The 27,711-nt window shown below is 44.6% G+C and overlaps 1 protein-coding gene across 2 annotated transcripts in view; it reads left to right on the top strand.

Annotated features, from left to right (window-relative positions):
• Nucleotides 1–5,003: 5,003 nt before the first annotated feature.
• TTC9C (tetratricopeptide repeat domain 9C) overlaps nucleotides 5,004–27,711 on the top strand; it is a 50,955-nt gene continuing 28,247 nt past the window's right edge. The window contains exons 1-2 of one of the 2 annotated variants that reach the window (XM_069645201.1): nucleotides 5,014–5,168; nucleotides 26,584–26,835. In XM_069645201.1, the coding sequence (XP_069501302.1) occupies nucleotides 26,806–26,835 (30 nt within the window). In that variant the 5' untranslated portion in view covers nucleotides 5,014–5,168; nucleotides 26,584–26,805. Of the gene's footprint in view, nucleotides 5,169–26,583; nucleotides 26,836–27,711 lie in introns of both variants that reach the window. The other variant, XM_069645202.1, reaches the window with a different exon arrangement.

Here is a 27,711-nt window from a genome sequence, read left to right on the forward strand (position 1 = left end):
TGTGCATCCACAGCCTGAAAAGCTGCCGGACAACAGATTGAGAAGCCTGCTGTGCCGACGAGCGCTGCTCTGCGATTTGCGGACGCTGCTCTCTGCCGACTTGTAGATGGCACTGATGCGTTTGGAATATGCAAACAAAGGAATGCATACATATTCCAAACGCAGCGTGTGAGATGCTCTGGAGTCACACAACCTGCGCCCCTCATTCTTTGTGTTGACAGCCTTTGAAGTGGGGCAATGTATAAGTAAGGGCTCACTTAACAAGCCATTGTTTTTACACAGTATGTGCTTAACATTTCAGTGTTAAGAACTGAACATGGGGCATTTTTATTCACCAGGCCAGAACAAGTATCAGTTAGATGACCAAACCTATGCATTCTTCAAATAGAATTTAAAATGCCATACAGAAAATGTTTTAAACTATTTTCTTTATTTTCATGTCTCTTTATTTGACACACAAAAACTTTTCTTCTTTATATTACTTTTTAGTTGCATTTGGCACATCCCTGGAAAGTTTAACTGTCATTTTCTTGCTTAAGTATTCTAGTGGCTGCTTTGGGACATGGACTAAATGCATCCTCCAACATCAAAAGTCTTTTAATTGTCTAAACAAGCCAGCCACTACCTAGCGAGCACACCAGATGGCAACTCAATGTCATTTGGCACCTTGATTAGGAAAGTGGAGTTCATTGTGTGGCACCATGCAGACAGTAGTCCATGGCAAATCAATGCAGTGATGTGTGCAGCAATGATTTGTGCACTGCACACGTCGCCACCCTGTTGGTTAATGGTGTCCATGTGGTTCTCCCTTATGTAACAGCACATATACCTGTTTTTGTCTGATGTGCCCAATGTCCATACAAGAGCACACTGGACTGGTTTGTGTATGTGACTCTGACGAACATGCCATACTGTGCCCACACTTAAACACATAAAGCACATTTTAATGTTAGGGTGAGGATTGTGAACCATGATGTGAGCACCAAGCTATGCATCAGTTATGCATTTAGAGATTCACACTTACAATCCTTTTATCACATACTTGTTTATCAAATGTAGAGATCTCTGATCACTGTTATAGTCCTGAAATGCTGTGATGTAATGCACAGTATAAAGGAATCCTCATTGGTGCTATTTGTCCCCTTTCCCACTCACAGAGGGGTATTTTGAAAGAGTACAATAAGAGTGTACCAGACAGACCATTTTGGAACGATAACCTTCTATCAGAAAATAATTCATATGGTTAGTCTAGTATTGCCACTCGCGAAATACAAGTGAGGTGGTACGAACACAACACCTGCAAAACAGGACCAGGTCAGTAGGCCGTCAGACCCCGATAGGCTGTTCACACCGAGGTGTGCCAGTACGGACAGTTTGAAACTGCATTCAGACAAGGCCTTCCCTAAGAGCAGGTGACAGAAAAACCATGCACTTGGGTAGCAACAGCTGTGTTTTCACATTAGAATGCTTCTGTAAAGTACTTGCATTACAATGTAACGAAACCAGCTTCATTTATATAGCAATTATTTATTAATATTGAGGCAGGGTTTGGTCGCACGACAGAGGTGTAGTTTGGAGTGACTTGTGCCAGTCAGTGGGGCACATTCTGATGTTTCGCCCTGGCCACAGAGTTGGCTAGAAACTGCCATGATTACAGCACACACCTTCCTTTGCAGGGATGACCCAGCTCCTCCCATCTGAATGCAGAGCAGGAAATCACTAATGAGGCCTCATTAGTGACATACTGCCCTACTTTCAGATGGGAGGAGGTTGCAGGGGGGGAGCAACTGCCCCCATGTTGCCAGTCAGAATTCATTTAGCTTAGCAATGTAGTCAATTCTCTCTTTTTTTGTCCTGGTGCTTACAATGTGCGCTTTGCATTACAAGCTGTGTGCCGCAGACTGGTTCCACTCTAAACGGGGGAGAAATGAGGACGGTGGGGACTCTGTACAAGTGAATAGAACAAAGACCCCATGGTCCTCATTTCTGCTGCAGCAGCAGTGGCCAGGGCATTTCATCCTTTTCAAATTAGAGGCACAAGGGCATTTCAGGGGCCTTCACTGTACCTGATAATCCCAAAATTCTCTTTAATTTTATGCAAAGCTGCATTTTATTTTTACAAGGTTATTTTACTCACTGAATACTGATCAAGTCACCTAACAACATTAAGGTCCAGCTTTGATTAATACTTCCCTGAAGAAAATGCTGGCATTAATGACTGGGTGATGCAGCATTTTCTGGCAGAGGAGGTGGTGCATCTTCCATTTGATGTCCAGGAGGAGCTGATTGAGATTCAGTCAGACACTACTCTGCAATCTGAATTAAGGAACATTGCAGTGGGTGACTTTTGGCTGAGGGTAATCCTGGAGTATCCCACATTGGCACGGTTTGCTATATAGTCTCTCTTACCCTGTGGGTCTTTGTACTTGTGCGAAACAGGCTTTTTAGCTTTGGCTGTACTGAAAACGAAATACTGCACAAGGCTGGAAATGGAGGACAAACTCAGAGTGGCGGTCTCCAAAATAAAGCCACAGATTGACTCACTTTCTGCAGAGAGACAGGCCCACCCTTCCCATTAGTACTTGCTCTGTAAAATCAAATTGCCTTCTGTTGAATATAATATAACACTTGTTAAATTGGCAGATTGAGGGGACACCCTTAAAGATGGTACCACATTACGTCTATTTGGGCCTTATCTTTGAGGGTGGTCCAACATTAGACTCACATCTAAATAAAATTAAGCAGAAGGTAACCACGGCAATCTGTCAGACAAGAGTAATTGTTTCTAAATATGGCAAATTCTCCATCAAAGCTGCCATCACTTATTGGGACCAGAATGTTGTAGCAACCATTCTTTATGGTTTGGAAACACTAATTGTCCCCCCAGGGTTTCTCAATTTACTAGAAGCCAAGTTTTGGCGTGCAATCTTAAATCTACCACAATGTATTCCTGGTGTGTTAATACGATATGAATTGGGACTCATTTCTTTAACTGCATTATATAACTGGCGCCTATGCGCCTTATTTCGCAAATGCTTATTATCTACACATGATAATTCTACATTATCAAACATCTCAAGTTACTTGCTCAACTCTACAGATGTATTTCCGAAATGTTGGTCTACGGAAATATTAACAATCATGGTGCATGCAGACATATCACTTAATCTTCTTACGGTTCATCCGGAGCAAGCAAAGAAGGTGGTGTATATGATGGACTGGATTGATACCAGAACTCAGTGTTTAAATTATAAAGACTTTGATTCTACAATCTTTGGTCCAAAGAGTTTTTAAAAACATTGCCTCTTGTCTATGCTTGGCACCATCTGCTGCCTTAAGAACTGCCATTCTTCGCTTGAGGCTTAACATCGGGCCCACCCGTGAGGTTAAAACAAGAAGAAAACAAATCTCTTCTGACCTCAACTGGTGTAGGTTTTGTAAAAATGTACTGATTGTAGAAACTCTTCAACACCTAATATTGGAGTGTTCAGCACTTAGCACTTTAAGAAAATTGCACTTTGTTAATCACTTTGCATATTTTGCACAACTTGATCCGAGAAATAGATGGGTCGCCTTGGCAGCCACTGAATGTATGAGTATAAGAATTGCAACGATTAATTTTCTACAGGCCTTTAACTTAGAATGATGGTTTTACAGTATTCTGTGAATTTACATGGTTTTTTCTTATGTGGATTGTATGTTTATGAACTTTTCTATTCTATATAAATTGAAAAAGTTGATGTAATTTCAACTATATTCAATAAATAAAAAATAAAAAAAATATATATAATAGGAATGTATTTTGAGCAGAAAAAAGCCCTATCAGAGAATTTTGTGTTTGCTTGCACGGTTTCTATGTTTGAATTGGAAGTGATTGTCCTATTGTCTTGGAATGTCACCCCAACAACGAATCCCTTCAAAAATATTGCACCACACATTCTGGAGCCATCTCTATAAAAAAAAACACCAAAACAGAGGGGCGGGGCAAGATGGTCCCGAACAATTTATTTTTTGCTCAGGGGGCCTTGGCATAAAAAGTTTGAAGACAACTGAGTTAGGGGGTAAAACTGGATGTGGGCAATTTAAGCAGTGGACCACATATCTTTCCAGGTTTAGGTGATCTAAATATTTATTAAGGCTGGTTTAAAGAAATGCCTTGAAAATAACACACACAATATCATAAACTAGCATATATTAAAGTAAACTTGCACTATGTATGTGTAATGTATGTAGATATGTCCTGCGCTTTAAATGAAAGCGCTAAATTGTCATAGAAACATGTTGAGCAGTATGGCTTTAGTTCTATTTTCTCCGTCCTGCATTTAAGGTGACAGCAGCACCAGGCAAAGTAATGTGAGGCAAAACAAATCTCACTTTGGTTTAAAAAAAAAAAAAAAGTCTTATTTCACACAGCATGCTGTGCACCCTTCCCATTTCTCATCACCGCCATTCACATTCCCTAAGGGACAAAAGTCCCTGCTAATTAACAGTCCCCCCAACCCCATCTTTCCTTCTCACCAGTGACTAATTGCTCCCATTGTAATGCTCTATTGACATAGAGCAATGTGTTAAGGTGCTGTACGTACTGGGGAGGAGATATCACACTGAATGAAGTGGCAGCCCAGTGCAGAAAAGGTTTTCAGCAATACGGGCAAGTCCTGCAAAATACGGGACGGTTCTCCAAACTTGGCCAATGTGGACTACTCGCTGTTAAAAGAAAACCCAGTGAGCATTTAGTGGCTCTGCTCGCTGTTTCCAGGGGCTGCATTTGTCTCTATATAACGCATACAGCCCGTGGGTGTCCCAGGCTGTTTTCTGCTCTGAGCAAAGAGGGTGGGGGGGGTTAGGGTGAGAGAGAGGGGGGGGGATATCATATTGAAATTGGACACCACACTTCTTCAGGCGGGCCTGAGTGCAGCCTTCAGTGTACGTAAAGTGACGTATATAGATCATGTGGTATGGTAGGACGTACATTTCATAAAACGTAACGCGTAGGTCACGTGAAAAGAACGTATTGGAAGGACTCTTCCTTGATGGGAATTAGTGACTCTTTGGCTCCAGCATGGTAGTTTGCAACTGACTTTGGGGAGGTGGGTGTGTGAAATCTAAGACCTGCCCAAAGGGGCACCGAGATAAGCTTTCCGCAGCATCAACTAATGGCTGAGCAGGTAATGGCATGCAGTTCTTGGAGTAGCATTTGTCTGCCAGGGCTGGTGCTTGAATCCGTATGAAGCAGTCCCCTTTCTGCAGTAGAGTGCAAGTACTGCACTGTTTGTAGTATACGCGCATGGTCTGCCCTCCTTTGTGAATTACCAGTACTAGTCGTTATACGTGTGTTGGCGAACCTGATCTGGACCGTATGCTTTGAATGTACTCCTAATACCGATCAATATAAGAGCACGAGCTTCCACGACTGATCTCTATTTGCAGAGACGCAAACGAGTCCAATGTCGTTCGGTAGATGTTCTTCCAGTCCTGTTTTTTCTTTGTATTCTGGGAGGTCTGTCCTGGATTTAAAATGGGACAAGCAAAACTATAAGGCCCAGAGTTCAAAGAAAAACATGTAACTGGTTGTGGTTAAGCTAAACTTTCTTGCTAGGGTGGGCTGGCACGTATGGCATTGGGTTTGATATAAGTGGACCTAGAGCAGGGGGTTTCTGCGCTTAATCAAATGTATATCATGTAGCTGGTCGTTTTCTTTAGCGTACACTATTAACTAGTTAAGACGGAGTTAACTAAATAACCACTTTAATTGTACCTGAAAGCAAAGTGATGTAAGCACATCAAAATGTGTGACCAGGCAGGGCTTTTGCGTGTAGTTATTGTTCAACAAAGGGATGTGACTCGTGATGCGGGAAAAGACTTGAGGTACTGGAAAAAGCCAGCCGTTTTTGGATTTCTTAACAAGCGCAAATTAATCAAATAAACTAGTCTGCATAAAAAGAAATGATTTTTTCTTTGTGATTCATTTTATCTTAAAAGTTTCGATTGTCAACTGTGGTGTGTAGCTGCTTTGAGGCCAGATGCACCCATTGCAGTGTGAATCATTGAAAGATTAACATTTACTGGCAATACTTTGTCACTGTTCTGCGGTGAGTACCAGTACTTTTATGACATTTTAATTATGGTGATATTACCCGAGAAGTTGTCTTGAAGAGACGCAGGGCTAGGGAAATGCGCACATCACACCGTAAGTAATGTATACAGACATCTACTCAGGAACCAAGAAACATGCATGCTAACACTAGGATGTGCAAGTAGAACATGATACAACTATATGGAAATGTATATGGGGTAAGCATATAGAAGCTTCTTATGATTTCAAAGATAGATTGCAAGCTCCCCATCCACAATTGCTGTTACAGCTACTGTCAGTGCTAAGCTCTCATACCAGTCAAGCAGTGACTGGCTCTGTGACCTGACACTGGATGGCATGATATGAGATAACTTAAAGACAATACTCACAAGGACTGGAAACCCCACCTCTAATGTGAGCAAAGCCCACAAGCCCTGCTGATCAAACGGTACCAAAAAAGGCTATAACTGAAGAGGGAGGATGACTTAATAAATTAGACTCCTGACCAGTAGTACTTGCAGAATAGTGAGGACAATCTAAGTAGTCACACAGGAGCTGGACACAACTGGACACCAGGCCTAACAATTAGTTAACCAATGGAGAAGTGCAAGGGAAACCCCCATCCCAGGTAGGGAAAGGAAAAGGGTACAACAATAGAAATTATCTCAACGATCGGTGTCTAAAGGATAAATTTTACATTGCAGAACAGAGCAAGGCCAAAGAAATTTAGAGCACAGGCAAACTGGGCTGCACAGGGAACCTAAAGCACTGGGAAGTGCTGACTGCAAATCGGAGGCAGCAAGAAAAAGGGCATTGTGGAAGCTGAAAATACTCCTAGGCCCACTAATTCGAAAACCAGGAGCTACACATTAAGAATCGGGATTGGCTAAACACCTAGCCAATGACCAACATTGGACAGAAGGAAACTTTAAAGCTGCCAAATAATCCTGTGCCTCGGGTGTGTTTCTTGCTAGCGCCTTGCAGCCACAGGTGTTCCTTATTTTCCACCCAAAGCAGTGGGCAACAAGGAATGCTGTGAATCAGTCTTTTGAAAAGAAGCATACTGACTGTAGAAAACCTGGAAGGGAAGTCAAAAGGAAAATATGATTTTTAGAGCACCACAGTACTGTGGTGTAATGTTCGGAAGCATAGTCCAATAGGAAATGAACCCCCAAATCATGGCCCAAAGAAGTTGGAATGAGAGTGCAAGGAGCCCATTTTGACAATAGGATTTGTGCAGCTGCATAAAGATGAATAAAAAGATGTGCCTGTCATATTTCGAGCATATGCATGTTTTTTTCTGCAGCACAGCAGTATACATTCATGCAGAGTAGCTTGATTATGAATGTTCTAAAATATGCAAAAGTAGTAATGCAGAATACTCTCTGCTTTTCCTACCTAACCTCTCCACTTCATGCAGAATTCTGTTTCTTAATCTTATACCGAAAGAGAGCTCTAGAATTTCTAACGCATTTATAGCATGACATTTTGCATTCATGTACTTTATAAATGCAGGACAACGTACACGAATGCAGGTTGATGTCAGTCATCCTAAAAACCGGGCCTGGTTTCCTTAAATCTTTGTGAACTATTAAAGGTGTTAAACGCCTTTCAACCGAAGACCAGCAAAGAATACTGTTTGGGTCTGACTTGGGAATGTTCAATTGTTATCAGGTTTTTTGTGTTTGTTTTAACAGCCGAGCCTCTTTGTGGAGCCTCCCGGCGCTTTTCTTTGTGGCAGCAGGCTCTTAGCATTGGTATAGGCGCTTGACCATTGTAGAATGAACATGCTGCTGTAAGATGGCAAATGCTGCCCCGGTTCCATTTGCATCGACTGAAGTCGGTGCTAGATGCAATCATTACATTTTATGAAATGTAGGAAAGCAATCTGCAGACATAGCCATGTGGCTGTTGGGGCTCTAGTGTGTTTTTCCCTCTTTGTATTGCCCTCTGCAACCTGTGAGATGGTCTCCGACCTTTTAAGTGTGCTCTCTTAACACACTGACCAATATTTCAGGCACTCATGAACTGCAGCTGCACACTTGGCTCTCATCCCCTCCCCTACGCAAAATATGGTAGGTTGTGCCCTCGCAAAGAGCCTTGCTCCTCCGGCCACTGCCTTTCATGTCACTGGCACATGATAAACATATTCCAAATCAAATTACATCGGGCGTGTTGGCATATATGCATAGAGTAGCCAATACTGATACTTTATATGAATATGACAGCCTGCAATGGTGATCACTTATCAATGGGTTTGCTAACACCAGTCACATTGTGAATGGGATTGCTGGGTCTCCTCACTTGTGTGTGGGACTCCCAGCAGTGGTCTAGTCGTGAAACTGCTAGGGCTGCCAGCACCAGTTACCGCCAGCACCAGTTACCGTTATCTGTACCCGAAACAAACAGCAATTGTTACTGTCTGCATGAAAGAGCCAGGACTGAACATGCTCTTTGGGAGCACAGCTTCACTGAGGAGGCCCAACAGAGCCGAAACACGTGTCTGGGGTTGCTGTTGGTACTCTTGTTCAGAGGATAATTGCCTAGCATTTCGGTGCTGGACTGCCCAGTTTGGTGGGACTAGACAGATATGCAAATAGATACTTCTGTGAATGGTACAGTGAGCTAAAAAGTGTCTGTAGAACCTCCTTAGTGGGGACCTACCCATAGGACAGGCTATTTGGCTGTGTTTGTTTTCGGTAGAGGAGCTCCAAGACCTTTTGTTAAGCGACTTGGGGTTTCACCCCAAGTTACCCAGGGTAATCCAGACGTGGACCCCGTCACAATCACTGTGCTTAGAGAGGCACAGGCCCAACAAGACCAAAACACATGTCTGTGGTTGCTGTTGGTACTCTTCTCAGAAGAGAATTGCTTACTGTTTTGGTGATGGACTGGCCAGGTGGGTGGGACCAGACTGATATGCAAATGGTTATTTCTTCTCTGTGAAAGGTACACTGAGCTAAAACATGGTTGTAGACCCTCCCGAGTGGGAACCTGCCCATAGTTCAGGTTATTAGGCTGTGTTCATTTTCAGTAGAGGGGCTCACAGATCTATGTTGAAATCTTTGCATGGTTCAATTGTTAGAGATCATAGGGTGGGCAGCTTTACAAAATTATTTCTCAGTAGTACACTTTACAATGGGGGAGGTGCATCAGAAGCAGTCTGCGGTGCGTGCAGTCCCATATAGTGTTGTTTAACCCGCCCTCCCCACCACAGTAATCGACTGTTATTGCATTATAAGCGGCAAATGGCATTTTAACACACCAAGAGCAACAACAAATGTTATATTTTGCATTTATATAGCGCCTTATGTACCATTGGTATGTTCTCAAGGCGCTGGTAGGTTGAACGCCCTCGGGATACAAAGTTCAGGTCATTAGAGAGAGAGAGAGAGCCCCATAAGGTGCGTGTGAGCACCGGATATGTGTGCGCAGCAGGTGTGCCATTCGTGTGATGGCTGCTTCTTAGCGGTAGGTGTGGTGGTTGGGAGATCAAGAGTATGTGTTTGTTCTGGCAGGTTGTTATCCAGACCGATTCTGGCTGCGTTAGGCCTGAGGAGAACGCCTAGGCTGGAGGGTGTGTAACCAGCTGTGTTTATTAGGATGATGGGGAGTATGAGGCTAGTGATGGTATGAGAACAGCTATACCGAATGGTGTCATAGTATCGCTATGTTCTAGTTGTGTGATGGTGTAAAGAAGAGAGTAAGTGTGGAGATGTGATATGGTTGTTTACCTTTGTGCTTGAGATCGAGCACACTCCTATAGTTCCGTGCACCCCGACCGTTTCTGCACTTCGATTATTTATGCTCTATCTTCGGTTCCACCCACTTCATCTAGCTTCGTCATCCCTTCAACCCACTTCACCTGTTTCATCCACACATTCTTCCGTTCTACCCACTTTGCCCATACTTTGCCTGTTCCACCCCCATACTTTGCCCGTTCCACCCCCATACTTTGCCTGTTCCATTCTACACCCGAAACCCGCTCCAGACCCTACATATGCTCCACACCCTAATCTGCTCAACATCCGCTCACCACCCTACATCCGCTCCACGCTATCATCCGCATCACACCCTACATCCGCTCCACGCTCTCATCTGCTCCACCCACATTCATCCGCTCCACCGACTTCATCCATTCGTCATGTATTATCGGTTCAACTCATGTCATTTGACACACGCACTCGATCCGTCCCATGTTCTCTATCTGTCCCAAGCACTACACCCGTCTCATGCACTTGAATAGTCTATTCATTTCGTTCCATTTATACCATGCACTCTTACATTCCATGCCATCTGTTTCATGCGCTCTACCAGTTCTTTGTACTCTATGCACTCAACCGTATCATGTAATCATCTTTCCATCCTCTCCACTTTATTCCTCTCGTTCATTTTGTTCCTCTCGTCCATTACATTAATTTAATTGATTTCAAGCACTTTGATCCACTTCTATTCAGTTTGTCCTTTTAGTTTACATTAGAGGTTATTAGTTCTCGATTTCTCGCTAGAAATCATGGTGTTGGATTATTATTTGTTATTTATGATCTAGTAGTTCTGGCTAATTGAATTGCTGTTATGCACTTTATTCCTCTCATCCACTTTGATCCTCTTGTCCATTACATTTGTTTAATCTATTTCATTGCTTTCAACCACTTTATTCCTCTCATCCAACTTATCCTTTTTTATCCACTTCACTGCTTTGATCCTTTTTGCTCATTCTATTTTGTTTGTCCTTTTTAGTTTACCTTAGAGGTTATTAGTTTTCGATTTCTTGCTCTGATCCATTTTGGGCAAATGTCATTGAGTTGCTGTTATCCAGTTCGAATTAGGGGTCAGTTTTAGAAGAGCCATGTTTTCAGAAATTTGCGGAAAGACATGAGGTCCTCGGTGAGTCGGATGTGGGGTGGGAGTGCGTTCCACACAGTGGGGGCCAAGGCTGAGAATGATGATCCACCTAACCTGACTAAGTTTGTTTTTGGTATGACTAGGAGGCCGGCTGAGCTTGATCTTAGAGTACGTGCAGGGTGATGGTGGTTTTAGTTTGTCTTGAAGATATTGAGGTCCGGTTTTATGCAGTGCTCGGTGAGAAATGCATAAGGTTTTGAAGGTCACCCTTCGGGCAACTGGAAGCCAGTGCAGAGTTTTGAGGGCTGGGGAGACGTGGTCTCTCGGGCCAAGCTCTAGTAGCAGTTTGGCTGCAGCGTTTTGTGCTCTTTTGTAGTTAGTTGGTATGCGTGCACTCCGAGGTAGAGGGAGTTAGCATAGTCCAGCCATGATATAAAAATTGATTGGACCGCGGAGAGTCTGTTGGGAAAGGAGAGGTATGGAAAAATGCGCCTAAGAGTTTTAAGGTGGTAGTGGCAGGATTTTGAGACGTTGGCGTGAAAGGGATAGGTCTGAGTCTAGGGTGCATCCAAGGTTTTTTACTGAATTGGAGGGTGTCGGTGAGTTGCCCATTGTAGATGGCCAGGGTTGTGGGTGTGGAAGAAGTTCGGTGTTGCCACATTACATGATTTCGGTTTTGGAGGGGTTTAGCAAGAGTTGGTTTGTGGTCATCCAGAGATCTATGTCGAGGAGGCAGGATGCAAGGTCAGGTCGGAAGTTGGGTTTTGAGTTCAGGAGTTTTAGAATTAGTTGAGTGTCATCGGCGTAGTTGTAGCACAGGATGTTGTGCGAGCGAATTATTCATGGGAGGGTGGCCATGTAGAGGTTAGAGGGCTGATAGGCATGCTCCTTGTGGAACTCCAGTGTCGACTGGTCGACTGGTCGGGCTTGGGAGGAGTAGGTGGAGAGTAGGGTTATTTGGTTCCTATTATTGAGGAAGGATGCTATCCATTTGAGAGCGGTTCCACAAATTCCTAGGGAATGGAGGCGGTCAAGGAGGATTGAGTGGTTGATTGTGTCGAAGGCGGCGGATAGGTCAAGAAGGATTAATGCGGCGCATCCCGCAGAGTCTGCCGTGTTTTTAAGGTCATGCCAGATTGAGGTTAGGGTGGTTTCGGTTGTGTGTCGGGCTCTGAAACCTCATTGAGTGGGGTCTAGGAGATTGTTGGCTTCGACAAAGGTATTTAGTTGGGAGTAGGCGGTTCGGTCAATGAGTTTGGTAAGGAATCTGGTGTTTGAGATGTGGCGGTAGTTTTTGGGCTCAAGAGGGTCGAGGGAAGTTTTTTTTTTTTTTTTTTTTTTTTTTTTGTAAGAGGTTTGACATGAACAGTTTTGAATGCGTCGGGAAAGATTCCATAGGAAAGGGAGTCATTTATGATGGTTCTTGCGTGTTCTCCCACGCAGGTAGATGCAAACATTTCTTTAAGGGTTGTGGCTGGGCAAGGGTCCAGCGGAGAACCGGATGGTTTGCGGGAAGAGAGAAGTGTGAGAAATTGGTCGGTTGATATTGGACTGGAGGAGTCGAATGTTGGTTGGGTAGTGGTCGCAGGCAGTGGTTTGGCTGGTATGGACGGTGGATTGTTTGCACAAAAAGTTGGGCAACACACAACTGTGTAGAAGCTACTAGCAGCTATCTAAAAACCCAAGACTAGGTCCAGTTCGTAAAACCAAACCCAAAAAGTTTTTTTTACTGTGGGGTAGACTCAATTCTATTCATAAAGAGAAGGAATAGACCAAGGTTGTGGCTGAGGACAGAAGGATAGAGCGAAATAGGAGTGCTACCCCTGCCTAAAGTGCACTGTTAGCTAGGTTGCAGTGTTACAACGCCTGTCTGTCTAATAGTGATAGAATAAAAATAAAATTACCACTTCTATGATATGTAATACGTTCAACCTTGCGAGTCCCAACCCACTCTTCCAGATTACTATGATCGGGAGGGACTACCAGTAAAAACAAGGGAAAGGAAAAGAGGGTAAGCCCAGGAAAGCGAAGAGAATCAATTTATCTCTTCAAAACCAACCATGTGTCATCTAATGGGGTAAACAGTTTTTTAATAGCCCACTAATTGTCACACTGCTCCTGGGGTACTCAATTTTAAAATTGACACAACTTAGGGAAATAGGATAAATTCCCATTCCCAAAAAACACAAACAAAGACAATACAATCACCGCTTCCCATGTGGAATCAACTATTTACTCATGGAAAGTGGGACAATGTAAAAAGGTTTGCTCAAACTAAAATGGAGGCAGATTGGAGCCCTTTTAGATGTAACAAACACCGTCGACCGGTTTCAGTGGCCTGAATTTAGTTACGCCACATTCATCAGGACAGTCTAAGCTCCTCAACAGCTGGTGTATTTCATTGTTCAACAACCAGTTTTATGAGGAAAAGGTTAAAAACGGTAGATGGCATAGTACATTACCACCCTGTCGTAGGTGTCATTGATCTGAAACAGTCTGGCAAGGAACCTGTGGGATCAAAAAAAAAGGATGAACCACAGTTACTAGGTAGCTGCTAAATTCCACATATTGGATTTAGGATGGCGCAACACTAGTGTGCCATCCAAAACAATCACATGGCTATCTCAAGACACCACCTCATGTCCCAATCTCGATATCAAAATCACATCTCCTTGGTGTCAAACGCCACCTGTATTAGTTAACCACAATGTTATCCAAAAATTCAACACACCATATGTGGTAATTTTAACATTGGTATGGGGTGCTCTTACAATGCTCTTAAAATTGTGTTGGAAAATGGATGACACATGGTTGGTTTTGAAGAGATACATTGATTCTCTTCGCTTTCCTGGGCTTACCCTCTTTTCATTTCCCTTGTTTTTCCTGGTAGTCCCTCCCGATCAAAGTAATCTGGAAGAGAGTGGGTTGGGACTCGCAAGGTTGAAGGTATTACATGGCATAGAAGTGGTAATTTTATTCTTATTCTATCACTATTAGACAGGCGTTGTAACACTGCAACCTAGCTAACAGTGCACTTTAGGCAGGGATAGCACTCCTATTTCGCTCTATCCTTCTGTCCTCAGCCACAACCTTGTTCTATTCCTTCTCTTTATGAATAGAATTGAGTCCACCCCACAGTAAAAAAAAAAAACTTTTTCGTGTTTGGAACTGGACCTAGTCTTGGGTTTTTAGATAGCTGCTAGTAGCTTCTACACAGTTTTGTGTTGCCCAACTTTTTGTGTGAACATTACTTACTTGGGGAAATACCCTGTCAATTTATAGAAATTGCCCCATTGTTTGTTAATGGAGGGTGGATTGCCTGGTGGGTGTAAGAGAGCTAGTTTGTTGGTTAGAGCATTTGTTCTTTCGAGAGCTATGGTGTAAAAGTGGAGTGAGAGTGAGTCGCACAGCGATTGTGAGGGGGTCGGGAGGGTGGTGATGCATGATGGTTTGTTTTGCTTTCTGGATTTCAGCCTTGTACTGACGAAGGTTCCGGGCCAAAAGCAGTCTGCTCAGGGGGGGTTTGTCTTTTCGCCATTTGCGTTCTAGGGATTTATATAGTTGTTTAGTGGTCCTCAGTTTAGGTGTGAACCATCTAGGGAAAAGGCCCCAGCGGGCTGATGGTTTGCAAGAGGGTGTGAGCCGCATTAGTGAGGTGTTGAGCCATGAGTCAAAGGCTTCGGAGGTTAGCTGTTCATTGAGTAGGCAGGTAAGTGGAGGAGACTGAAGGAGTGCGTCGGCTAGGTCAGGAAGGATTATTAGTTTCTTCCAGCATTTGCGTAGATTCAGAGGTTCAGGTTTGGGTAAGGGGAGCGGTTTGGGTGAGCGAATGGCGAAAGACACAATGAAGTGATCGGACCAGATGATAGGGGTGGGGGGGTTTAGATGTATCAGGTTGTGGGAGCTGAAGATGGCATCAAGTGTGTGTCCTTTATAGTGAGTCGGGCTGTTTATGTGGGGTAGGAGGTTAGTCGCGTCTAGGCCGTCAACCAGACAGTGTGTCATAGGGTTGGTGGTCAAGCCATGTTGAAATCTCCTAGAAGGGTGAGGTTGGGATGGTTTAGAGGGTGGCAATAGTCGCAGAGGTTGTTTGAGAATTGTCTATCGTAGCCAGGGGGTCTGTAGATTATTAGGAAGCTGTGGGAGAACGAAGGGAGGAGGGGAGAGTTTTACTAGGAGCGATTCGCAGGAAGGAATGGATGGCTGGTTGTCGATGATTGAGGTGTAGAAGTGAGACTTGAAGGCGATTGCTATTCCTCCTCCTCTAGAGGGATGGTTCAGTGGGATGAGGGAGTAGTCTGGGGGGAAGGCTTTGTTGGCGATCGGGGCAAAGTCGTCGGAGAACCAGGTTTCCGTGATAAAGACCAGGTCCGGTTTGTCAGAGGCGAGGAGGTCAAAGATGCTGTGTCTGCTTTTTGCTACTGATTGGGTATTAAAAAGGATGCAATTTACTTTGGTACAGGAGGGTGATGAGGGAGTTGCAGGGGTTGGGGGAGGGGGTGGAGATTGGGGAGGTAGAGGGGTGCATGGTGGTCGATGGGAAGAGTAGGCGGGCGGTTGAGTTGGTGGGTTTGGGGGGGAAGGGTTGGACTGGTGTGACGGGTTGGCTGGATTTGGGTCGGAGGAGTTGAGGGTGGGGTGTGAGGGGTTAGGAGTTTTGGTTGTGGTCGGTGAGAATTCGAGGGAGAGGGGTTTCAGGTAGGGTGAGGCAGGGGGGGAGGGTGGTGATGATCGAGATTGGGAGGATGAGGATGTGGGTCTAGACAGGAGTGTCGATGAGTACTTGAGACAGACCAAGTATGTTTTCTCTTCAGTGTTTTTGTTGTGGTTGGAGTGTGAGAGAGGGTAGGGGGGGCCGGAGGGGGAAAGGGAAGCGGCTACTGTTCTTGCCAGCGCGAGGCATGCAATTTTTAGGGAGGGGAAGGAGTGGGCTCGGTGGCGGATGATGGTGGGAGTTGATGAGGGAAGTGGGGGGTGGATGGTAGCAGGGATGGGAGTGCTTGGGAGGTGTTAGGCTGGCCGTTGGTCGGGGGTGGAGGAAGCGGGTATGATAGTAGGTGGCTGGGAGGAGGGGACAGGAGGAGGAGTGGACTTAGGATGGTTGGCTCGCCATCTTGCTCCTCTGGCTTGGTGTTTGGATAGGGGATGGGTAGGGGATGTGGTGGAGGGCTGGATGGGTTGCTGAAGGGGGGGTATGGACGGTAGAGTGGGTGAGAAGGGAGGCGGGCGCGAGGGCGTAATTTTCGGTAGACTTTGGTGGGTTGGGAAGACTCATGATTTTAGTTAGTTTGTGTTGTTATAGTTGGCATTGGATGGTTTCGTTCACAACTTCCCACTACAACTATACCACCGGCTGTTAGTTGTACACACTCTCAATGGTTAGCTGTACTACCGCTGTACCACAGCAATAATTTGCACTTTCTAAATTCAACTATACTGCCGGGTGAGATTATTCTCAGTTTCTAAGTTTGACAAACCACAGGGTGATATTATTCACACATTCTAAATTCAACTATACCATAGGGTGATGATATTCACATTTCTAGGTTGAGCTATACCACAGGGTGAGATTATTCACCGTTTCAGAATTCGACTATACCACAGGGTAGGATTATTTACAGTTTCTCAATTCACCTATACTACAGGGTGAGACTATTCACAGTTTCTAACTTCAACTATGCCACAGGGATATATTATTCAGTTTCTAGGTACAGCTATACCACAAGTGGGATTATTCACTGCTTCTACGTACAACTGTATCACAGTTTCTATTTAGATTTTCAGAATGCAACCTGACCAGATATGCTAATAGGCCGACTTACTAAATGCAATTACACTGCGGATATGCTATTAGGCAGACTTTCTAAGTTGAACTAAACCATGGACCTGCTATTCAGCAGATTTTCTGAGTGTAACCAAACCACTGCTATGCTATTAGTAGACTTTCTGAATGCAACTAGACCACAGATATGCTACTAGACCACAGATATGCTACTAGGTGGACTTTCCAGATGCAGCCACATCACAGATGTGCTATTAGGCAGACTTTCTAGAAGTAGACTACACCGCAGGTATGCTATTGGGCGGACTTTCTGAATGCAATTATACCACAGATATGCTGCTAGGGACACTTTCAAATGTAGATTACACCACAGATAAGTTATTGGTGGGACTTTCTAAATGCAATTACACCCCAGATTTGCTTATTAGGCATACTTTCTAAATGCATTTATACCACAGATGTCAGCACTGGATCTTCTCCAAACGTCCATGCCAGGGACTTCCATTAACTTCTTCTGTGCAGCCCAAGCATACAGCTCCACCCTGGCTTTCCGACTTGCTAGCGCTGCTTATAAGAAGCCACACCCTCAGCCTTCCGGTTCTTTCCTTGAATTCTTAACATTGTGAAGCTCAGACCAATTTGGAATCGCTGCCTTGCTGCCCATTCTGAATTGTGCTTTGTCTGTGGCTCTTCCCTGCTCCTCTGCTGCCTTGCTCCAATTCCTACAGCCCTGCCTTGCAGTCTCAGTCCTATCCCTTCTGCCCGCCGTCAGCGTGTTCACTTCTTCCCTTTGTGTGGGGTCCCGGCAGCCATTTACTTGTTTCTTGTGCCAATTTCCTGCAGCTTCCAGCCCTTGCTTATTGTGCCGGGTCCATACAGCCTACTGTCCACCACTTGCAGTTTTCCTTAAGTCTACTACACTGCTCTGCTCCCTCAGGTTTATTCAGTCTCAAGCTTTACCCAGTTTAGTCAGTCCCCTGTTTCGGGTCTGTACCTTTTCCCTTAGTTATAGTCCAGTGTTCCATAGCCTTGTATAGTGTGTGTGTATCCAGACCATATTCCCGGCCTGCTTTGGTCACCAGAGCACTGTTCAGTTACCTTATATTAGTTCTGTGCTACATCTTTCTGCATTCATAGTCTCCTGTTCTGAATTTTTGTTTTCCTTTCGGGGTCTTAACAGTCTGGTTTTCTATGGTGTCTGCACCCATGCCTCTGTGTATTCCTTTGTACAGAGATTGGGTTGTGAACCTTAGGAGTGGATCTCTGCCATTTCCATCGTCCTACCTGTAGGTCATAGTGTATTTCATCTAACGGTGTGTTTGCAGTTCCCACAGTAGGCACCCACTGTATGTTCCAGCTGTAACCACAGTCTTGTATCCTATAAGTGTACTCCTGGCTTGTTCCTTAAGGTCCAGACACAGACGTCACTCTTGCTGTCCTTCCCACATGGGTCTGCATTGTGAAAGTCTGTTACAGAACCTTTCACAGAGGCATTGAACTTTTCTTATTATTGGGGTAGTCTAGATCAATCAGTGTACACTCGTAATGGGATTCCTCATTGTTTGTCCAGTACATGATTACCATCCGTTCCAGTTAGTGGCCTGGCTTTTCTTCTAGTTCCGTTAATATTCACCTGTTCTTCCTTTTGTTTGCTCTCCTGCTGTATGCACTTGCCTGTCCCTTTTATATAATCGGCATAGCAGCCCCTAAATTTACATAGGTTGCCTTGTGCACATCCTCAACCATAAACGTTTTTTTCCCAATGCAAGACCTACACCACACGTGGGATGTGTTTCAGGATCGCTCAACCCCCGGCACTCCCATTCCCGTCACACAGCAGCAGTAAATTTGAAAGCACAATTAAATACTTCTACACTTCCGCTATTGAATATCAACTTGAGAAGCTCACGGTCTCCAGGGCTCTGGTTCTCTCTAGGCTGGATTACTGCAACAGCCTCTTTCTAAATCTGCCTGCCTCTACTCTCTGTCCTCTACAACTCCTCCGGAACAGGACTGCAAGACTTGTCCTTGTCCTCAAGCCCGGGATTGTATCTATCGAACCCTGAAGATCTCTCCATTGACTCCCAGTGCCTGCAAGGATCAAGTTCAAGACCTCTGCATTGTCCACAAGGCCTTCTGGGGCCGGGGACTGAATTACCTCCAACTCTCTCTTCAGAAATATCTTCTTACTCAAGCTCTTTGCTCCTCCAACTCCTTGAGGGTTAGTCGTTTCTCCAAGCAACGAGTTGGGGGCAGATGGATCTCCTTCGGCTGGCACCTTCTTCTGGAACTGCGTTTCTGAAAATTGAGCAGAACCATCTCGGGTTCTGGAAGCACCTCCAGACCTTCCTCTTTGCTTCTGCATTCTCTCTTCCTCTCCCCTTCTGATCTCCTGTCTGAAACTGCACTGGTCACCTGGTTTCCCTCTGAACTCTGGCCCAGGTCCCTGCCCACCCAGCTGCACATCTGTACTGCCTCCTGGCAACCCCTGCACTTGTGGTTTGTATCTGCAACCCTACAATCCCCTTACCTGCACTTATTGTTGTCTGCACTCTTTAACACTTGCACTTGCCACCTGTTGGCCACACTACTTGTTTGTTTTGATCCCATGTCCTGCACTTGCCCTCCTCCCGTCCCCTGCACTTGCGTGATCTCAATGTCACTAGGCCTAGTAAGATCGTTTCTTTGTCCTCTCTCTGTTTCCCCTCCCTTGCCTTGAAATACTTGTGTATAGGCGCATTATGAATGCCATATCATATATGCGAAGGCATGGAAAGTGACGTTACAAGAAGGTGCCAAGAGGCAATTAACTTTGGAATGCAAACTATGTATGGTCTCTATTGGTAAGCAATACCATAGTAAACCATAATTGAGGATTTTGTAATAGCATAAGTTGGGAAATTAATTCCTTATAGGGCGATAGGGAGATAGTGGGCTATCTAATGGCTAATTCCGTTTTCTAAACGCTACTCGTTTAGAGAAATGTCAGAGTAAATATGTGTTCATGAAGGAACAGTACACAAATGCTCCAGTACAACATGTGATATTTCTATACCTGTTGAATCTGACCGCCATCTGGGTGAGTGGATTATGGCTGTGCTGCATTTGGATTTCCAACATGAACCTGCACCTTGGGGTGGGCTGTTATAGAAAATGTCTAGAGTTGTTTGTCATTGTGGGACTGTTGCTTCAGGGGTCGAGTTTGGTAACCTTTTATGAGACCGGAGTGTGATCGGTCAGTGTTGTATGCGTGCATGGAGAAGGATAGGATAGGGTTTTCGGGTGTTTGAGGGTATATGGAACTGTCAGCGCTAGGTTACCCTATCAGCCTGATCCTCATGGAGGTGTTATGCACCCTTCTGCAATACGTTCTTGTGTGGTTTTTCAGAGTCTGCCGGCTCCCTCAGTGCAGTCTGTTTCAATGATGTTCCAAGACGCCCGAGTGCGGGTTGTCTGTGTCTTTGATCTCAAGGTGGTTATAGTGTACCCCTACGGTGGCACCACAGCGTGAAAGGTCCGTGTGGTCTTTTCTACACTATATTGTTGGTTAATGCAAATATGTGGACTTCAATAGTGATTTGTCAAGGAAGGGGTGTACCACGTTTCACAATGCATGATCATTTGTTGGAATTGATCTCTTCCCACTTGGAGGTTGTGAAGTGCCACATGAGAACAATCTTTCACTGCCATCCACTTGGAAGAGGATGAAGGGTGCTGTTGCCACTGATTGGCTTTACAACCTGTTTTGTGATGCTTGAGTGTTGAACTCATTTAACAGTGTATGAGTGTTTTGTCAATCTGGAGCTCTTCCCACTTGGAGGTTATGGAGCCACCCAGGGGAGTCTGGCTTATTTTGTGGGACATGGTTTGAAATTGCAGGTATGTTTTTAGCCCCTGGTCGTAGCCTAGAAGGGCCTGGTCAGCTTGACACAATTTGCTACCAGGAGCTACTTTTGACTCAGCAAGCCAACTGGTGCCATACAAACATACCAATGTGACATTAACTCTGTGTTTTTGGGAATGTGAACAAAAGAGCATTTGAACACACATAAAAGACAGTTAAAGTAGGGTGCAAATTGTGCACTCTGCAGTATCCATTGGCTAGTGATATTTGACTCTTGGTGAGTAAACAAATGGTGTGCTGTGTGTACGTATAGAATTGAGGTAGCAAGTGACTTCTTTATGGCTGACTAGGAGTTTGCAACTGGATTCTTTGCTCAATGTTCGTATAGAGGGGTAACTATGTCAAGTTGTAGCCAGGGATAAACATCACTTGCCCCGAGCATGAAAGCCAGCCCTCTCTCTAAATGCAAACTACACAATTTCTTACTCAAAAGCGAATTACAACATGCCAATGGCTAGTTGCAAGGGCATATTTTATGGCCTGTATAATCGGTGCCAAGTATCCATGTGCATGTTTAATTTGCGGCAGACTGTTTACTGGCTTCTTTTTCACCTGCGGTCGTCCATGCTTGCTTGGTGATGCCTTCTGCCCACGAACATCTTTAAGCTCCTACTCATCAAATCTAATTTCTATTTTTGTGCAGTGCTGTTCTTGTTGGTCGGCTGAAATTCATCTCAACAGTGGGTTTATGTGGTGGTGTTTGGCATGTGATGGATGTTTCTTGTGCGCAAAGTGGGTTTTATGTCATTATTTCGATTTTAGGCGGCCTACAAAAATAGAAATTTTGAAATTTGTTTGCCCCCCCACCCTCTCTTCCCGGGCACGCACGCACGCACGCACGCACGCACACACCCGCCCCCCCCCCCCTCCCTCCTGTGTGCGTTGCAGGTGCGGACAGTTAGAATTTCTTTTCTTGCTTTGAAAATAAATCTTGATCTAATACCACATAGTGACTCCTCAGTGTGTCTCTGTACCGCATACTTTTACTCTAGCATTTGGCCACACCCACGGGTCAAATGTGGTGTGGTTGGCTGGATTTCCTAGTGTGTCAGCATAAGGAGTTGGAGGGCAAATGTAATTTAAGTGATGGATACAATATTGCTTGTTTGCCACGTGTTTTGTCTGATTCTCTGCAGTATGTGCTTGGGTGAAGTGCCTCGGGAGGTGTGCTTGTTCAGTGGGTTGTGTACAGTTTTTGGAGCCGATATTGTGTTGCTGGATTTCATCTAAGTGGTGCATGCAGGGGTATGCTGTTTGGTGTGATTTGGAAATGCCTAAAGATGATATTGGTATCTTGTGGTGTCATTGGTCAACTCTGGACTTGGTAAATCTGCTTAATGTCATATAAGCATCCCTGTCTTTCCCCCTTTAAAAAAGGTTTTAATTTCCTGGTAAGTTGGATTGGGGAATATCTCAGAGAAACCAGAGGAGTCCTATAGGTTCTAGCCCAGTGTGAAAGTACCCGTGCTCCCGTGCGAATGGTCAAATCCCTCACAGGGGAGTGTGCGCTCGCCTATGCTCTTCTATCTTTTTATTTATTTATTTTTTTATTTTATTTTTTAGGAAATGGAATGATGGGAGATCAACCTCTGAAAATGTGTGGGGCTAATCTGCACACATTTCCTAATGTTCACCGCACAACAAACACAAACCCATAGTCCAGTGTACTCTGGGGGACACAGCATACAGGCGCAGTCCTCCCTGTCACATTTACTTGACAAATGACGGCAAGGGGTGCACTAAAACATCCAGAGGAGAAGGGCAACACCTTCCTCCTCCCATGGCCAGCCTAATTAAATATCAAAGGCTCCACGGATCCGCCCTAGTCTATTGCTGCGCAAACTGATGCTTTAATTGAAGCAGGCCTGCAAATAGGCTTGGTCACAGAACTTAACAATGAGCAGGAAAACTAACACTGCTGACTAGTTCCCACTCCTCTGTATGAAGGACAGTGTCTGGTCTGGGTCCACGATTTACAATGGGCAATCCCTGAAGTGAGGGCACCTTTCAAAGGGAGAAGTATGTGATTTAAGAGAGATAAGTTGCCTGTTCTCATCACAAACTGCAAGGGAGACCTGCGCTTTGATTTTTTTTTTTTTTTAGTATAAAGGATTCAGTTAAATCTGAAACCATGACCGGTTTTACTTTTCTTCCTCTTTTCTTGGTAGCTTTTCAGGACTCTTCTTTAAGTTATTTATTTTTGTTCTTCCCTGTTGTGTGCCCCGATTTGCTTTTGTCTGTTCAGACTGTTGGCATAACCTAAACGGGTGATAATGTGACAAGAAATTGACCTTTAGCGCCGACAGGCCTTAGCCCCATCAAACCTTACCTGTTATGGTTCCATGTATCTTGCCCTGACCAACTATCATGCACACCAACTCGGGGCCCATTCCAAACTGTGCTGCTAGACACTTCATTGGTGTTAATGTGTTGGACGCCATCTCACCTGCTCTCAAGGTTGGCTCCCATTTGAATCAGGGGTCCAAGTACATTAGAGCCCTGCTAACCCAACACTCGCCAGTGTGGAACTTCAGGTCATCGGGTGAAACTCTTGAACTACCCCAACTACAAAAGGCTAAGACGTGACAGGGAGGGGGAGACTTCACCCATAACCTGACCACTTTCTTCTACAAAAATCAGTCTTGCTGAAGGCAGCCTTCCCAGGTGCTTTGCTTTTCCACCTGAAACTTCACATCCAGCCCTCTCCTCCTGAGAGTCCCCACCACTTGGCCCCAGAGAATCACACATTTAAGATTCCCCTAAACCACAAGCTACCGTGTGATGAGGCGCTGTCCGTTCATGTCAGATATGATTTGTCAAATAGGAATTCACTGCGCTACGTATGGTACCTGGATTGTTTGATTGCACTACTCTATTATTGTTTTCGGTCATGTGATGTGAAACACTTCTATTGTAAGTTGTCACTATGCGAAACGCCAATAAAGTACAATGTGATTCCTTTCTCTACTTAACCGTTTTATGACGTGCTGGTAAGTACCCCAAACCGGAATGAGGGACGGAGGACCGGGCATCTCGAGTAAGGAGTGGAAATATGAAGGGCCTGTCTGAGCGGGCATATGTAGTTTTAGACTTGTTAAAGAAGAATAGGGCTTCTATCAGTAACATTGTACAGGAGTATAATAACAGCAAGCTGAGCAATCCCACTGATGGGTGCTTTACTAAGATAAACATATTGAAGCTGTCGCTTGGCCAGTTAGTTTCAGAATAGGCAAATGCTGAAGACCTTTCTGAGGGCAGGGCCATCTTGTGTGCCCATATATTGAACGGTAGCCATTTAGAGTATTGCAACCTTAACCAAAAACGAACACAGGGATTATCAATTCCAAGCCTAAGGATTTACATCTCCAGCACCAAAAATATACAAGGTTCGTCGCACACCAAGGGACCTAGAGAAAAAGCTGCTCGCCACTTGGATTACTCCTCTAACGATAAACTAGTGCTGTCCCTAAATCTGAAACACTAGCTTTAGGCAAACGGTGGCTCAAACCCAGTCTAAAAGAAAAGAAGAAAATCTCCCTCCACTAACCTACAACTAACAAAACTGTGATCGCAGTAAGTGCCCATACTAATGAAACAAGGGGAGGAGGAGGAGGAGGAGGAGGAGGAGGAGGGGGGGGGGATATATAAAACAATGTACTATTAAAAGCACCTTGCATTGTTTGTGCATTCCAATACGGATTTTCGTATTTATTCACCCAGGCTGCAAGACTGCAATATGCTCAATGAGCCTGGTGCATATTTAAAAAATAAAATAAAAATAAAATGTAAACCCTCACTGTCGGACACCATGCATCAAAACACAACAATCCTATTGGTATGCTAACTTAATAAAAGGATATCCACTGTAACTAACAAAGGATGACCATTTCTATGACATATGTCTCAATCCGCCATCTTCTGCAGATCCAGGGGAAAAGTACTGTCGACTTTGAGAAGGGATTTCACTGTCCTTATTGATTTAGCATAATGGCATCCTGTGACCTATACAGAGGACAAAAGGGCAAAAAAGCATTGGCTTCTCTGCTGATCACTTGCAACAACCTTTTTAAAGAAATTACTATTCAAATACATCATACTGGGTCCCCAACCCTTAGTATACCCTGAAGGTGATGTTCAGTTTGTGGCTAAACATGTCAAAGTGCTTCAGTAGACATTGGCTGGGCGACACCATGGGTCCAGGGGAGTTTTACCAATTCTTGCGTCATATACTTGATAACTTGTCCATGCGCATTGAGATATATATTGGCATGCCCGCGGTCAATCATTAAACACACATCCTGCATTCGTTCTCCCAAGCTGACCACCCTTGTGGTGGTGCGCTTTGTGGAATTTGAGTATAGGATTTGAAATGGACAATACTGGAGAAAGTACATCTTCCAAGATGTGGAGGAGATTTTGAGGCCAGCAGTGGATTATTCGATTGGGCACACACAAGTTGTCTCAACGAGGACATCCAGTGGCATGAGGTGGCAAAATTATAGCCAGTATTGTCATGCAGTTGAGATTGTCCTCTTGGTCTGGTTTGTGGAGGGCACACAGTGCTTGATTTGCCAGCAGGAACTCTGAATCCGATAAAGTACCACCAGGACAATCTTGTTATGTTGATTATGCAACATTATTATAATAGATTTGAGGAAACCATGATTCAGGTTAGTCGCTATAATTTGATGTATTAGACACCGTCACTGATGGGCCCGCAGGGTCCTTACCTTTATTAGGAACATGTGTGATTTCTTAATGACAGTGGCCGTATACTATAGTGTTTAAAATTGTGGGAGAGTTTTATGTATGGAAACACATTTTTTGAGCCTGCTGCTCGCCATAATTAAAGTGAACAGCCACACGATTGTGTGTTTCATTATATTGTTACCTTCAGCTGAAAACCATTTCAACATGGTGGTCGACAATGCAAGCTCGGCAGGGATTTGTGACGATCACATCACGTTTCTCTGTTAATAAAAACGCCCTGAATATTTGCTGCGGCTCAGTCTGACTGATTTTGCAAACGAGCAGGCATCCCAAAATTGAATAAGTAGTTGTTACCGAAAAGGTATGAATAATGGCCAATCGCATGGGACATGTGTTTTTAGGTGCCATATATTACGTTTTAGAGCAGAATATATACCCAAAACGGACTATAGTACATAATTTTATTCTCATTGGTTGTCTGTGTAGGTAGAATGTTGGGACTTCTCGGAAAAAATGGACATGCTCAAGTATGGTACATAAGTGGAAGATCTGCAAAAGGTATCCAGGGTACACTAGCGGTTGGGGACCCTGTCCAATTGTTTTTAAATACTCCTTTTGATAAAAAAAAAGGTTGTTGCAAGTGATCAGCAGACAAGCCAATTTTGGGCTCCGTTATGGACATTTGCTTTTTTTGCTCTTTTGTCCTCTCTATATGTCACGGGATGCTATTGCGCTTAAATCTATAAGGAGAGCGAGTTCCCTTCTCCAAGGCAGTACTTTTTTCCTTGGTCCTGAAGACGATGACAGATTGACACGTCATTGAAAATCAGTCGACCTTTGTTACAGTGGATATCCTTTTTATTAGGTTAGGATACCAATAGGATTGTGTGTTGTTTTGATGTGTGTTGTCCGACACTGGGTGGTTACATGTTGGTATTTAATATGCACCAGGCTCATTCGTTGTAGCATATTGCAGTGTGGGTGAATAAATATGATAATCCCAATCGGAATGCTCCAATGCTGAGCAACGCAAGGTGCTTTTATTAGTACATTGTACAATAATACATCTGCAGGAGCATTCAGCCATTTGGGTGGGCAGGAGCCCAACCCCTGACTTCTGCGTGCAATATTACAGATCACTTGATATGCCCGATGCAACTTTGATGCACCATTAGCAGTGATCAGGGTAAACTGACCCATACTGCCTGATGCTTGCAGCCTGATATGATTTTATTTTAATGAATCAGCGTCCCGTTTCTTTGCCAGTGCAGATCCGCCACGCGACAAGGCCCAAAATGGCAGCCGGACCAGTTGTTTACTGGTTGCCTAGCAACCACAGCCAGTGTATGCTGCACCCCATTGGCTGCCAATAGAACTTCCTGCTTGTGACGACGCCGGAAGACGTGAGCCGGTACCTATTCGAAGGCACTCATTACAAGGCACAATCCTGTCTGTGCCCATCATGGCCTGCGGAGCCTTGTGCCAGTGATGCTGCTGGTCCACTTATCCTCACAGAAGGTAAGAGATTGCCGATCTGCCAAGTGACTACCACTGCTCTAAAGGCCTAATCGTTCCCATTGAACACACTTGATCTAAATATCCGTTGAGTAGCCATCGCTGAGCCAGCCCACTCCATGCCACTTTACGTCCAATGCCTGCAGGTCCTGATTTAACCCACCCTTGCCAATACTACGGGACCCATACGGCTAAAAACACTTACTCTGCCGACTGATGCAGTTTGAGCTGTACCCTAATGTTAATTTGTATTAGACTAGCCTACTATGGTAATTGCATTTTTGAAGTAGCCTATTGTGGTAATTGCAGTAGCCTACTGGGCATATCACTTCTAAACCCGGCCACACTAAGAAGAGTGACACTCACTATGGCCACCATCCTCCCCCTCTTCCACAATATATCACACTCCAACCTCCCACCCAATACGTAGTACAAATCACCTCCCTTGACACTGACTGTATCCCCCCCCCCCTCCTCGAACCGCTCTGTCACCAACTGAATGGAACTCCAAATTCGCCACGCTCCCTACACCTCTCATCCAATGCCCCATACAGCTAAGAAATGCAAGACTAGGCTCTCGCTTTAGCACGCCCAATGACACTAATCCCTACGTCACATGTCCCACACTCTTGAGAAATGCAAGACCAGGCTCCCACACAGTCCACATCAAGCCCAAATCTCCTAGAATTCCCACACCGCACACAGGGGATAACAAATCGCTGCCCCCTCTCCTCTAGTAGCACTTACTGACACTCTTAACAACCATAGTCTCCCCACGCCATCTGAGCGCCCACTAGATGATTCAGCGACTCCTGCCTCCACTACACGGACCCCTACTACTATCAAGGGCATCCTTATCAATGCACGATCACTAGTTGC

Source organism: Ambystoma mexicanum, chromosome 2p (assembly GCF_040938575.1).
Source record: "Ambystoma mexicanum isolate Mex_15411 chromosome 2p, UKY_AmexF1_1, whole genome shotgun sequence".
Taxonomy (NCBI): Eukaryota; Metazoa; Chordata; class Amphibia; order Caudata; family Ambystomatidae; genus Ambystoma; species Ambystoma mexicanum.